Source organism: Engystomops pustulosus, chromosome 9, assembly GCF_040894005.1.
Source record: "Engystomops pustulosus chromosome 9, aEngPut4.maternal, whole genome shotgun sequence".
NCBI classification, from domain to species: Eukaryota; Metazoa; Chordata; class Amphibia; order Anura; family Leptodactylidae; genus Engystomops; species Engystomops pustulosus.
Window position 1 is genome coordinate 103,068,261 of NC_092419.1, and position 12,958 is coordinate 103,081,218.

Consider the following 12,958-nt stretch of genomic DNA (forward strand, 5'->3'; position numbering starts at 1 on the left):
CTCTGGAGTATAACACAGGATGTAACTCAGGATCAGTACAGGATAAGTAATGTCATGTATGTACACAGTGACTGCACCAGCAGCAGAATAGTGAGTGCAGCTCTGGAGTATAATACAGGCTCAGTACAGGATAAGTAATGTCATGTATGTACACAGTGACATAAATAATTTATGGAGTGACATATTGGTTTCTATTTATTCGTTATAGGATCTACTTCGGCACCTAGTCTGATTTTTATCCTTCCGAGTATTTTCTACATAAGAATTGTTCCCAAAGAGAAAGAGCCTCTGTTTTCACGAACAAAGATTCAGGTTTGTATTTCCTTATGTCTTGCACCCATATATTTCCCTGGTGGGTGGTAAGTAGAGTACACTCATGGTCCACACCCCTCCTCTATGTCTTACCTGTCTCCATCCCTCTCTCCGCAGGCTGCCCTCTTTGCCACACTGGGTTTCGTGTTTATGATAATGAGTCTGAGCTTCATGATCGTTGACTGGGTAACCACAGGAAGAAGTAACATGGGGGGGCACTAGCCTGCCCTTGGCTCCCTCTCCCATGGTTAAGGACAATAGGCCAGAGCTCCCGAGACCTGTGCACAACACAAAGGACAGTCGCTGCTGACACAGGAATTTGGGGAGTAACTGGCCGAGGGGAGAGTGGGCCTACCAACCAATGCTGGACAGGATGTTCTAAGCCATAAGTGCCCCCCCAGACAGTCCCACGCCCCCCAGCTGCTGCAAGGCCTCACATCAATCACCTGACGCATTTGCTTTATTTTTGTCTTGATCATCGGAGGCCGTTTTCCTCGTCATCGGTTCTTGGGACAATCAATGGTTTTCCTTATATCTTATCAGGTGCCTCTTCCCTGAACACTACCAAAATGTCAATGAATCACAGTGTATCTACCTCAGCGCCCCCTGCTCAGCAGGGGTATCAGTGTGCTGCACTCAGGGGGTCAGGTAACCTCTAGAAGAGAGGACACGGCAGCAGCAGAGCATTACAAGGTGCCATGTTGCACTGTAGAAAGTATCTTTACATGTTACAACCTGGCATCTTCACTAAGCAGCTCGACACAGACTCGCTGTGTTACCCCTAGACGGATGCAAAGCATTAGGTCAGTATAGGGCCCCCCGCTCTACGGTTGCTTAATGTGCCCTACACTCACTGTTACATGGCTGTAGTCAGGGCTTTCTAATGGTTCCCTAATAGAAACACTGTGATCAGCCAGGTCACTTCTGTCTGTTATGTTTCCCTCCATCCTGATGGCTGTGAATTGTGCGGGACCCCTCCCTATTATCTGCCGTCACTGCGGTGACCCTCCTGGCATGTTACATGTGTGGAGAGCAAGGCATGGGTTATATGTGTGCAACAAAAAACATGGAATGAATATTTTAATAAATTTTTAAACAATGTTTCCCCTTTCCTTACACTATGTTGCTGCTGGGTGAGCGTCCTGTTACCCAGCTAGATTAATGGCCATAACAAGTGCAGATCAATGAGTTATTAAAGCTCATTCTCTCCCTTTTACATACGGCAATCGTGGGATTATACACTTGATGTCAATGGCAGGTGATGTCCTTAGGAAAGAAGTTACCATAATTATTTTGTACGCGAGGTTTAGACTTAAGAGCAAAGGCAAGTTGCCATTGTGTCGCAACATTGTATCCTCTGCATTAGATTTATACAAGTTATTATTACATATCACTTTGTATAAGTCACCAAAGAGGGACTGGACCTTCTTAAGGTGTAAGTGACTGGACCTTCTTAAGGTGTGAAGCAAATATGGCCACATGTTTTGTAGAAGAGAACTATGCAACATCTTCCTACAAAAGAAACTGGAAATGGTGGTGTCATTGTATTTGAAGAGATCAGCTGCGTCCCTCATCTCGCTTCATTGCTGCGTCTGTAAGACAACTGGCTGCAGCAGGACCCCCCTCAGTGTACTGAGCTGGCTATAAGACAACTGGCTGCAGCAGGACCCCCCTCAGTGTACTGAGCTGGCTATAAGACAACTGGCTGCAGCAGGACCCCCCTCAGTGTATTGAGCTGGCTATAAGACAACTGGCTGCAGCAGGACCCCCCCCCCCCCCTCGTAGTCTTGAGCTGGCTATAAGACAACTGGCTGCAGCAGGACCTCCCCCCTCATAGTCTTGAGCTGGCTATAAGACAACTGGCTGCAGCAGGACCCCCCCCCCCCCCTCATAGTCTTGAGCTGGCTATAAGACAACTGGCTGCAGCAGGACCCCCCCCCCCCCCTCATTGTCTTGAGCTGGCTATAAGATAACTGGCTGCAGCAGGAGTCCCCGGTCACTGCCCGGTCTCTAATAGCTATAACTATTATAAATATTTATAATATTTAGCCCTGCTCCTTTCCATTTTGGCTACCAGCATTACGGACCTGTAACTTATTAAGCACACAGATGCCATTTAAGAATTGAACAACTTTGAGTAGATAATGTCAGTGACAATCTAGATGCGGCTGTGAGAAGCATGGTGCACATGATGGCCATATTTTCCATCTGATGCAGTTGGTCCAGCTCAGCCGGAGATGCCATCCCCCACACCACGGACCCCACATCATTCACGCCAATCTGAATAGGTCCTTCAGTCTTCCTCCTGGCTGTCTTGCCACTGAAATAGTTTGCTTATAAATTGTCTGCTCACAAGGAGGAAAATTTCTAGACACATGGCAAATTCCCTACAGTGAATATGTCTGACGCAGGGGAATCCTCCACAGGGAATCAGGGTAATTGTGGCACCTACATAACAACGGCTGGGGCAAGTCTTTACTCCCGCCCAGCACCTCAGCAGTCTGTATATCCTGGCTGCACTCTCTGGTGGTTTTTCTGCTTCCGTTCGCTGGTATCTATGTAGTGCGGAAGTTCCCTTTTTTAACTTCACACTCACGACGACGGCGGCTGGGTTCTTACAATGAGCAGAGGGCCCTCCAAAACCGGGGGCCGCGCCCAGGAGAATGTCCCCTCTGTCCTCCTCCAGGCGCAGGAGAATCAGAAGGTGTTCCAGATGCTGGGGAGAAAGTGCATGGTGAGAAGTCGGGTACCTGGGCGGGCGGGGGGTGTAGGGTCCATACTAGTGCAGCTCATCACTGCCACAAGCAAAACCGTATCCAGAGCACAGGATTAGCTCACGCCCCACAGTCCTGTACACGTATGTGCTCAGGCACTGAACATACATGTGCCACCACCTTGATCAGATGTTGCTGCACTTTAGCAGTCAAGTGGCAAAGCTAGAAGCTTAAAGGGGACATCCAGTTTTTAAAACCCAATTCCATACCCCCAGTTAGTTTATAGAGGGGGTGTCTTGTAGTCACAGTGGATTGCTGATAATGAAACGTACTATGAAGTTCTTCATTACAGCTTCACATGTAAATCACTGTGAGGTGGGTTCCCAATTACTGTGAAAAGCCACAAAATTGGTGCCACCAGACCAGATCTATACAAAGATCCCAATATTAAGTAACAATAAGGAGGCCATACACATTAGGCTGAATACTCTCATTTTCAAGGAAATCTGCCATCACATTCCCTCATGATAAACCAGGTCATTACTCATAGATCCAGGCCCCGTGACTGTAGTGATCTTCTTATATTTGGTATCCATGACCTCCTTACTTCCAAAATCAACTTTTAAAGGTATGTTAATGAGCCTGGCGGACTCCTGTAGTTGTTACCAGAGCCTCTACCTGCTGTAGCTTCACAGGCTGTTACACTGTCTCTTCTCCCTCTGCCTGATGTAATCTCACACAGTGGGAGGGGGTAGTGCTCCTGCACAGTGTAACAGTCTGTGAGACTAGCCCAGAGGGGCTCTGGTAACAAACCAAGGAGCCCTTCAGACTCATTGGCATATTTTAAATGTTTATTTAAAAAGGAGGAAGGTCAAGGAAACCAAATATAAAATGAGGAGAGAAGAGGTAATCGCTAAAATCATACTCAACTTATTCGACTATGATGGGGGTAAGGAATACAGTGTGGATGGGCCATTATTCAGCATGGGGGGGGGGGGGTCATCCGAGGAGGCATCATCCAGCATGGGGTGGGGGGTGTCATGCGAGGAGGCATCATCCAGAATGGGGTGTGGTGTGTCATGCGAGGAGGCATCATCCAGCATGGGGTGGGGGGTGTCATGCGAGGAAGCATCATCCAGCATGGGGTGTCATGCGAGGAGGCATCATCCAGCATGGGGTGTGGGGTGTCATGCGAGGAGGCATCATCCAGCATGGGGTGTGGGGTGTCATGCGAGGAGTCATCATCCAGCATGGGGTGTCATGCGAGGAGGCATCATCCAGCATGGGGTGTGGGGTGTCATGCGAGGAGTCATCATCCAGCATGGGGTGTCATGCGAGGAGGCATCATCCAGCATGGGGTGTCATGCGAGGAGGCATCATCCAGCATGGGGTGTGGGGTGTCATGCGAGGAGGCATCATCCAGCATGGGGTGTCATGCGAGGAGGCATCATCCAGCATGGGGTGGGGGGTGTCATGCGAGGAGGCATCATCCAGCATGGGGTGTCATGCGAGGAGGCATCATCCAGCATGGGGCGTGGGGTGTCATGCGAGGAGGCATCATCCAGCATGGGGTGTGGGGTGTCATGCGAGGAGGCATCATCCAGCATGGGGTGTCATGCGAGGAGGCATCATCCAGCATGGGGTGTGGGGTGTCATGCGAGGAGGCATCATCCAGCATGGGGTGTGGGGTGTCATGTGAGGAGGCATCATCCAGCATGGGGTGTCATGCGAGGAGGCATCATCCAGCATGGGGTGTGGGGTGTCATGCGAGGAGGCATCATCCAGCATGGGGTGTGGGGTGTCATGTGAGGAGGCATCATCCAGCATGGGGTGTGGGGTGTCATGCGAGGAGGCATCATCCAGCATGGGGTGTGGGCTGTCATGCGAGGAGGCATCATCCAGCATGGGGTGTGGGGTGTCATGCGAGGAGGCATCATCCAGCATGGGGGTCACAAGAGGAAGTATTATACAGCAAGGGGGGTCTTGAGAGGGGTCAGTACACAGGGTGGGAAAGGAGAAGATGAAGCTCTACACAATGTAAAGGCACCATAAAGTGAGGGAGTATTGAGCAATGTGGGGGCCATGTGAGGGAAGGCGCTGATGGGGAAGGTTAGGGGAATTATATGGTCATATGTATTGGCATACTGCACGCACTACGGGGTTTGTCCTTCTAGAAGTTGAGATGTAAGTGGCTATAAATGTGTTCATCTCCAGAGACATGTGACATAACTAATGGTTCTTGGGGCCTGTGAATATCTTGTCAATCCATCAATAGACATTAGCAATGTCATGGTGTGATATATCTAGTAAGAAGTGTAGATGATCTTACCAGCTCATCCCCTATGTTCTGTTACAGTGATGCTGTAGTATTCAATCAGAATACTGCTACACCTTTTACTCAGAGCAGATGGGTGGGGCATTGGAACAGTTCAATGCAGCCATTTAAGAGCGGTGTGAGGAGAAGCTCCCTGTGCACAGGGCAGCATGGTGGCTTAGTGGTTAGCATTACAGCCTTGCACCTGGGTTCAAGTCCCAGGGTCAACACCTGCAAAGAGTTTGTATGTTCTCCGTGTTTACCTCCGGGTCCTCCGGTTTCCTCCCACACTCCAAAACATACTGGTAGGTTGATTAAATTGTGAACCTCATGGGGACAGGGACCAATTTGGGAAGCTCTGAGCAGCATTGTGCAATCTGTGTGTGCTATATAAAGAATTATTACTATTATTATTACAGATCCTACACAAAGGTATGATTACACAGCTCTCCAGGGACAATGCCCAATACTGGCTACAGTCTTGCATTATCAAAACAGCTTACACATTTTCCTCAATTTACCTAAAAATCTAGCAAAACCCTACAACTGGAATAGAAACTGCATTCACTTCCTTCTGATAAATATAGAAGTGAATCTTAGTGTCTGCTCCAGTGCATAAAGCCTGGGGACAGACAGCAGTGCACTGAAACATACTACAGCGAGTCACACAAGGGGGAACCATAGAGGAGAAGTGGCCTATGTGTTATCCTGATCAGCAATCACTTACAGGGGTTGTCAAAGATGGGATAAACACTTTTCATTTGCAATAATAATAACTATATAAACGCCAATGTGTTTAACCCTATGCTTTGTTTTGTTTTTTTTAACTCTCAGACTTTGGCAACCACTGTGGCCCAGCTTCTTCTCTCCCCTAACAATGATCACTGGATAAAGCAGGGCTGTGGCGTTGTGTGCATAGTGAAAGACAATCCGAAACGCTCCTATTTTATCCGTTTCTATGACATCACGGTATGTATCACACAGAAGACTAGAATTGTTATTATTAACCTACACCAAAATGTAAGCTCATGTCTGATCTTTAGGGGTCTGACTGCTGTAACTCCACCAATCATATGATCCTTTACGGGCGCTCTGTACTCGGCAGCCTCATAGACTTTCAGGTTTTCAGCTGGTATCGCTTCTTATTTTGCAGGAAGAAAAGCTGGTCTGGGAGCAAGAGATATATCAGCAATTTGCGTATTCCTCTCCCCGTCCATATTTCCACACCTTCCCGTCAGATGTAAGTCAGCCTGATAACTAGTCTTGGCTGCTGTGATTGTAGGTAACTAGCACTGACACATGACCGCCTTCTGTAAGAGGCTCGGCAGCCACATATGACATGCCATCAGATGAAAGTCATCAGTGACTGGCATGTATACAGAAGGAGGATGTAGTTATAAGGATATACCCATCTCAGACTCCTGCACATGTCCCTTCTTGTACTTTACCAAGTGAAGCATAGCTTCATCCCAAATGTGACTAACCTAACATTGCCCTCTCTACTCCAAGGAATACCAGGCTGGTTTGAATTTTGCCAGTGAAGAGGAAGCTGAAAACTTTCGAGCTGTTGTTGAGGAAAAAATGCAAAAAAGACAACACAGACAAGGTATAAAGTCATTGTAATACCACTGCATAATATGTGTATACGACACATGTACCTGATCCATGCAGAATAAAGGTGATGGCAATGGGCGTCTAGTGGCACAGTAATGACTGGATAGACAGCAAGGGGTTATAACAGCATGGGTGCACACACAGACTAATTGCCATTGGTAGCACAACTGCCACCCTAGCACCCTAAAACAGAGACATATTGATTGCCTCCCATCCTTCATAATGTAATCACTATGGGTGGAGCTGGTTGGAGCTCCATTTAGTTCTTGTATATGGGGAGATGTATTTAGAACAATACAGTGCAGTTTACAATCATATTTCTTCTCCATTCAGAAAAGCGTCCACCGCCCCCACCAGTATCAGACGGTAAGTGGTCTTCATGTATCGGAGACTGTGAGCGTGCAGATAGCTACTAACAAATCACTTTTACTACTGTTTTCAGAAAGAAGAAGCACCCTCCCTCTGCCACCACCCCCAGGACAATTCACCAATGGTACGTTATATGGGGAAATATGAATAATATATTCCTGATATAAAGCAGATTATTTTATGACAAAGAGGTTTCATTTTGCAATATTAAGAAAATGGAAGAGGGTTTTAGGGTGTCGCTTTCACAGTCACAACTGCTGGAAAATAGGAAATGTTATATGGACTTCTCTACAACTATAGGTTACTACCGTATTATGTTGTGCCTTTCCGCGATAACACATACATGTAAATCCCAACAGGCCCTCCAAGCCCACAGACTCATCTACCAATACCCCATTCAGGTCTTAACATGCCGGCAGTCAGTATTCAAAACCCAGATATCACATCGGAAAGATACAGAGCCCTTCCTATTCCCAACGATAGGTCCAAGAGCAAAAAGGGAAAGAAGAAATTCTCCAAAGCGGATATCGGGGCACCGAGTGGCTTCAAGTATGAATTATACATCAGAAACTTTATCGTTATCAAAGCCATGGACTACATTCCCTTTACAATCACTGTACATAATATAACACACATCTTGCTTCATTACAGACACGTCTCTCACGTTGGTTGGGATCCAAATAATGGGTTTGATGTAAGTATCCTGAACAATACCCTTCACATCCCAAATATACATTTTCTTTATTTTCTAATAATTAAAGGGATGATCACTGTTGTGTCGATATAATATTGATGAAATGTCAGAGCCCCACTATTCTACAAGCCCTTTAAGGCTCTTGTCTACCTCTTCAGATAATGCTTTCCCCCATTCTTTGATTTAAAAATAGGTAAATGCATTGGACCCCGAACTCCGTGACCTTTTCAGCAAAGCAGGAATAAGCGATGCACAATTGAAAGACGCAGAAACCTCAAAACTGATCTATGACTTCATAGAGCAGCATGGAGGGGTGGAGGCGGTAAAAGAAGAATTAAGAATGGGAGGTGAGGATCTGGGAGGGGGTGTATTTGTCCATTATTTATGATCTCTTATACAGAGCTGACATTTTCTACTATGGCCTAAGGACAATGCCACTTGTTTCCAGTAAGGCAAGTCAGACAGAAAGGATCAGGAATATCTACTGAAAATAAGAAGCTATTCTTTGATTGCTAACCATATTTTCTCCCTGCAGATTCCTCTGCCCCACCACCACCACCACCTTCCCGCTATGCTCCATCTCCCACCCATCCAACACAGGGAAGAGGCAGATCAGGCCCCTTACCCCCACCACCAACCCGAGGTTCTAGTGTCCCTCCACCACCTCCTCCATCTCGCAGTTGCCCTGCTCCACCACCTCCCTCTGATTTCCACAGAGCTCCACCGCCTCCACGAAGTGCTGCTCCACCATCTCCACGAGGAGGAGTAGGTGGTCCACCTCCTCCCCCACCACCACCTCCACCACCACCAGCCCCAGAACACGCTCATGGTGGTCCTCGTCCTCCTCCCCCTCCAGCTTCATCATCAGGCCAAGTGCCACAGACCTCTTCTACTCCTGTTGGTCGTGGAGCCCTGCTAGACCAGATCAGACAGGGTATCCAACTCAATAAGGTGAGCCGTCAACAAATCAACCCTCAACATGACCAAACTATGATCCACCAATAGACATGATTCTGATAAAATTCTATTGCTGCTATTCAACTGGCTGTGACACATGTCGTGCAACCAAAGACTGTCAGATCGCAATTCAAAGCCGCAGCCAATGCAAATCAATAGGTCAAGTCACTTTAATTATTGTGACTCAGGGATCTGTGTAGCCCTAGCCTAATGCTCTATACCCATCTGTTAATATATTCTATCACACAGGCCCGGCGCCAGCACCCGGCCAACCCGGGCAAGTGCCGGGGCCCCGGGGTACTGGAGGGGCCCACTCGGGCCCCCGGATCAATTGTACCAGTGTCTCTATGAGACACTGGTACAATTGATCACCATCCGGATCGATCATTTTTCTGCCTCTATGCTGCGCTGGTCGGGAGCGCAGCATAGAGGCAGAATCTAAAACTCACCTGTCCCGGTTCCCACGATGCGGCGCTCCGCAGGGTATGCGACGGCTTTGAAGCCGGCGCACATGATGACGTCATCGGGTCACGTGTGCCGGCTTCAGAGCCGGCGCGTACGGGAGGCCCAGGCCGAAGACAGCTGCAGGTGCTGCGCCGGGGGAACCAGGACAGGTAAAATACTTCTTTCCCGGAGGGGGGGTTTCAGTGTGTCCGCAGGGGGAGGGGGGAGGGATGGGGTCAGTGTGTATACAGGGGGGAGAGGGGGGGGGTCAGTGTGTCCGCGGGGGTTGGGATGGGGTCAGTGTGTATACAGGGGGTGAGGGGGGGTCAGTGTCTCCGCGGGGGGAGGGATGGGGTCACTGTGTATACAGGGGGAGAAGGGGGTCAGTGTGTCAGCAGGGGGGGGGGGTTCAGTGTGTCCGCAGGGGGGGGGGGGTGAGGGGGTCAGTTTGTCCGCAGGGGGAGGTTGGGGGGGTCAGTGTGTCCGCAGGGGAGGGGGGGTGGTCAGTGTGTCCGCAGGGGAGGGGGGGTGGTCAGTGTGTGGGGAGGGGGGGGGAAGTGTGGCCACTGGAGGGCGGCCCACGGAGGGGCCCACTAAGGCTCTGTCGCCCAGGGGCCCACTAAAACCTGGAGCCGGCCCTGCTATCACATTATGATCTGGAAGTAACTACCTCACCCTTTTCTACCATCATAGTGGTGATGCAGGTCACCTTCATTTAAGATGGAGACTGGTCGCTGCACAGATGAATGGTCAGACATGTCACAGTACAAGATAAAACAGATCCTTATCATCAACAGTAGTTTTATGAAGACAAGACGCCCACTAATTCATAAAGTGAAGAGAACACTGCTTCAAATTATTTTGTTTTCCAGGTGACAGAGCAAGGTGATGTGCCCAGCTCCCCTCAGACTAGCGCCTGCTCAGAGGGGTTAGTGGGAGCTCTCATGCATGTCATGCAAAAGAGAAGCAAAGTCATCCATTCTTCAGGTAACTCTCCCCATCCAGAAGCCCCTCATTACATCCACTGACCGCAATTATGTATTTTTTTTTGGGGGGGGAGGGGGTGCATTCATATTTAGCAACATTTCCCATGCTTTGTACATTGTTGTTGATACTCCCTGTGTCTACTGTACCTGTAGATGAGGATGAAGATGACGGAGGAGATGAGGATGATGATGATGAGTGGGATGACTGAGACGTCTTCGGTACCCTGGATCTTCTATCCCAGCGCCTGCTCATTACTCTGCAGTAAATGTGAACGGTTTGCTGGTTTTGACGTCCGATGGATACAATCTTTGGATTTCATGTTCCCTGATATAAACAGATAAAAGAGAAAAGTTATTTGTTATGGAAATAAATTATGAGACTGTCATTATTTTCTATACATGGCACATGATGTTCTTACACAGTTTGCCTCCAGAGAGAAAACAATAAAAAAAAAAGTCAAATTTTAACATTTTTATTGCAATGTTTATGCTGGTTGATGAGATACTGCTACCAGGAGATTCTTCTAGATTGGTTAGAGCCTAAAATCTAACGTCTAATCATCCATCACTTTACTGTGCAGCTGAATACAAACTATTGTTCTCTGTTATCAGTTTCAGGAAGTTTAATGAAAGTCTGCAATGACTGGTTTACAGTCCTATCATCTCTACATTTGCACAGTTGTCCCATGACTAGACATAGGAGTGACCGAGATCCACGGTGGCCCCCAATACACATTAGATAACTTTTGGACAATGTATTCCTTACATATACAGAAGTGACACATGCTGACTAATGGTGATTGCCCAAATCCATAAAACAAACTCGTACACAACCAGGACGATACTGGAACTATAAAAACGGACGGTCGGATAGGAATTTTTGCCACTTCAGGGGATTTCAGCATTGTTCAGTGGAGGAGAGGCCTAATGATTGGATACTTAAGACACATTTGGGAAAACTTCTTAGGCCGGTGCCACACGTGGCGCTTTTGTCGGCGCTTGCAAACGCAGACAAAGTCGCGCCCACCGGGGCGGGCCTCGGCCCGATCGCATCGGCGTTTCTATGGAAACGCGAAACACCGGCGGCTCGTTCCCGATCGGTCCGAGGCCCGCCCCGGTGGGCGCGACTTTGTCTGCGTTTGCAAGCGCAGACAAAAGCGCCACGTATGGCGCCGGCCTTAGGGTGAAGACACACATGGCGTTTTTGGGCCGTTTTTAGTTAGTGCGTTTTCAGATCGTTAAAAACGCATGCGTTAAAAAACGCATCCGTTTTTGACAGTTTTTCCGAAATTGCGCAATGAAAAACGGTTTTTAGCGCATGCGTTTTTAACGATCTGAAAACGCACTTAGTAAAAACGGCCCAAAAACGCCATGTTTGTCTTCGACCTTAGGGTGAAGACACACTTGGCGCTTTTGGGCCGTTTTTAGTTTGCACGTTTTCAGATCGTTAAAAACGCATGCGTTTTTGACAGGTTTGACCAATTATCTTAATCCAAACTGGTCAAAAACGCATGCGTTTTTAACGATCTGAAAACGTGCTAACAAAAAACGGCCCAAAAACGCCAAGTGTGTCTTCACCCTTAGGCCGGCGCCACACAGGGCGCTTTGTCTGCGCTTGCAAACGCAAACAAAGTCGCGCCCACCGGGGCGGGCCTCGGCCCGATCGCATCGGCGTTTCTATGGAACGCAGACAAAGCGCCCTGTGTGGCGCCGGCCTCAGGGTGATGGCACACGTTCAGTTTTTCAGATGCAGTTTTTGATGCCAAAAGCAGGTGTGGATCATAATGGCTGAGACAAATAATTGTAAGCTGCTGCTCCTCCTCCTACTTATACTACATTCCTGGTTTGGGCATCAAAAACTGCATCCAAAAAAATTGAACGTGTGACATCACCCTTAGGGTGAAAACACATGTGGCGTTTTTAAGCCGTTTTTAGTTAGTGCGTTTTCACATCGTTAAAAAACACATGCGTTTTTGGCAGGTTTGACCAATTATCTTAATTCAAACTGGTCAACAACGCATGCGTTTTTAACAATGTGAAAACGCACTAACTAAAAACGGCCCAAAAACGCCACGTGTGTCTTCACCCTTTGGCTGCGTCCATACGTGATGTTTACAACACCTAAGGAGAGGAGTGACCATGTGGTAACATTACGCTGTGTAAACACAAATGTTAACCGTAGAAATGAGCGGACCCTGTGGGTTCCACTCATCTCCTCTGGTTAGCTATTCTACTTCTTTTCAATACACAATGTGAACAATGTCTAAGGCTGGAGGTTAACAACATTATTGGTCGGGCAACGACTGTGGTACACTCATGACGCTATTGATCGCCCTGCCGCTAAATCTATTACAGGGCAAGTGACCCGCCATTTTGGTTGGGACTCTCACCCATCAGCTTCTTGATTTTCCTCCATTTATGTAAAAACTGGTGGCCATTTTTTCCGTCCTCACCACCTGCGACAAGCATTTTTCTAGCATTTTGTGTATTTATACAGCCTCGGCACCACTTTCTCCATCAGACCCATTGTGTAAGGCTTGACATAACCCTGCGG

General features: G+C 48.0%; 2 protein-coding genes and 1 long non-coding RNA gene across 12 annotated transcripts in view; 2 read left to right on the forward strand and 1 right to left on the reverse strand.

Moving 5' to 3' along the window:
- Positions 1-1,413, forward strand: part of SLC38A5 (solute carrier family 38 member 5) — a 34,873-nt gene extending 33,460 nt beyond the window's left edge. For all 3 annotated transcript variants that reach the window (XM_072125015.1, XM_072125014.1, XM_072125013.1), the window contains exons 16-17: positions 209-312; positions 430-1,413. In XM_072125015.1, coding sequence (XP_071981116.1) covers positions 209-312; positions 430-534 — 209 coding nt within the window. In that variant the 3' untranslated portion in view covers positions 535-1,413. The remainder of the gene's footprint in view (positions 1-208; positions 313-429) is intronic.
- Positions 1-12,958, reverse strand: part of LOC140077678 (uncharacterized) — a 95,198-nt gene that overhangs the window by 81,876 nt on the left and 364 nt on the right. For all 7 annotated transcript variants that reach the window (XR_011849810.1, XR_011849814.1, XR_011849813.1 and 4 more), the window contains exon 2: positions 10,552-10,729. This is a non-coding gene — a long non-coding RNA (uncharacterized lncRNA). The remainder of the gene's footprint in view (positions 1-10,551; positions 10,730-12,958) is intronic.
- Positions 2,883-10,872, forward strand: WAS (WASP actin nucleation promoting factor). Of its 2 annotated transcripts, XM_072125018.1 has the most exons (12): positions 2,884-3,046; positions 6,175-6,309; positions 6,494-6,580; positions 6,850-6,946; positions 7,288-7,320; positions 7,397-7,447; positions 7,683-7,872; positions 7,975-8,017; positions 8,211-8,364; positions 8,553-8,968; positions 10,291-10,405; positions 10,558-10,872. In XM_072125018.1, exons 1-12 carry the CDS (start codon positions 2,933-2,935, stop codon positions 10,611-10,613), a joined length of 1,491 nt encoding a protein of 496 aa, XP_071981119.1. In that variant the 5' UTR covers positions 2,884-2,932; the 3' UTR covers positions 10,614-10,872. The 2 variants fall into 2 exon arrangements, with proteins under 2 accessions (XP_071981120.1, XP_071981119.1); XM_072125019.1 differs by lacking the exon at positions 7,288-7,320 and having other exon boundaries at positions 2,883-3,046.

Bases quoted from the DNA above. Each gene is read 5' to 3' on its own strand.
- WAS (XM_072125018.1), top strand. From the start codon at position 2,933: ATGAGCAGAGGGCCCTCCAAAACCGGGGGCCGCGCCCAGGAGAATGTC. The intron at 7,873-7,974 runs GTATGAATTATA...GCTTCATTACAG, and splicing joins GGGGCACCGAGTGGCTTCAA to ACACGTCTCTCACGTTGGTT. The intron at 8,365-8,552 runs GTGAGGATCTGG...TTCTCCCTGCAG, and splicing joins AGAAGAATTAAGAATGGGAG to ATTCCTCTGCCCCACCACCA.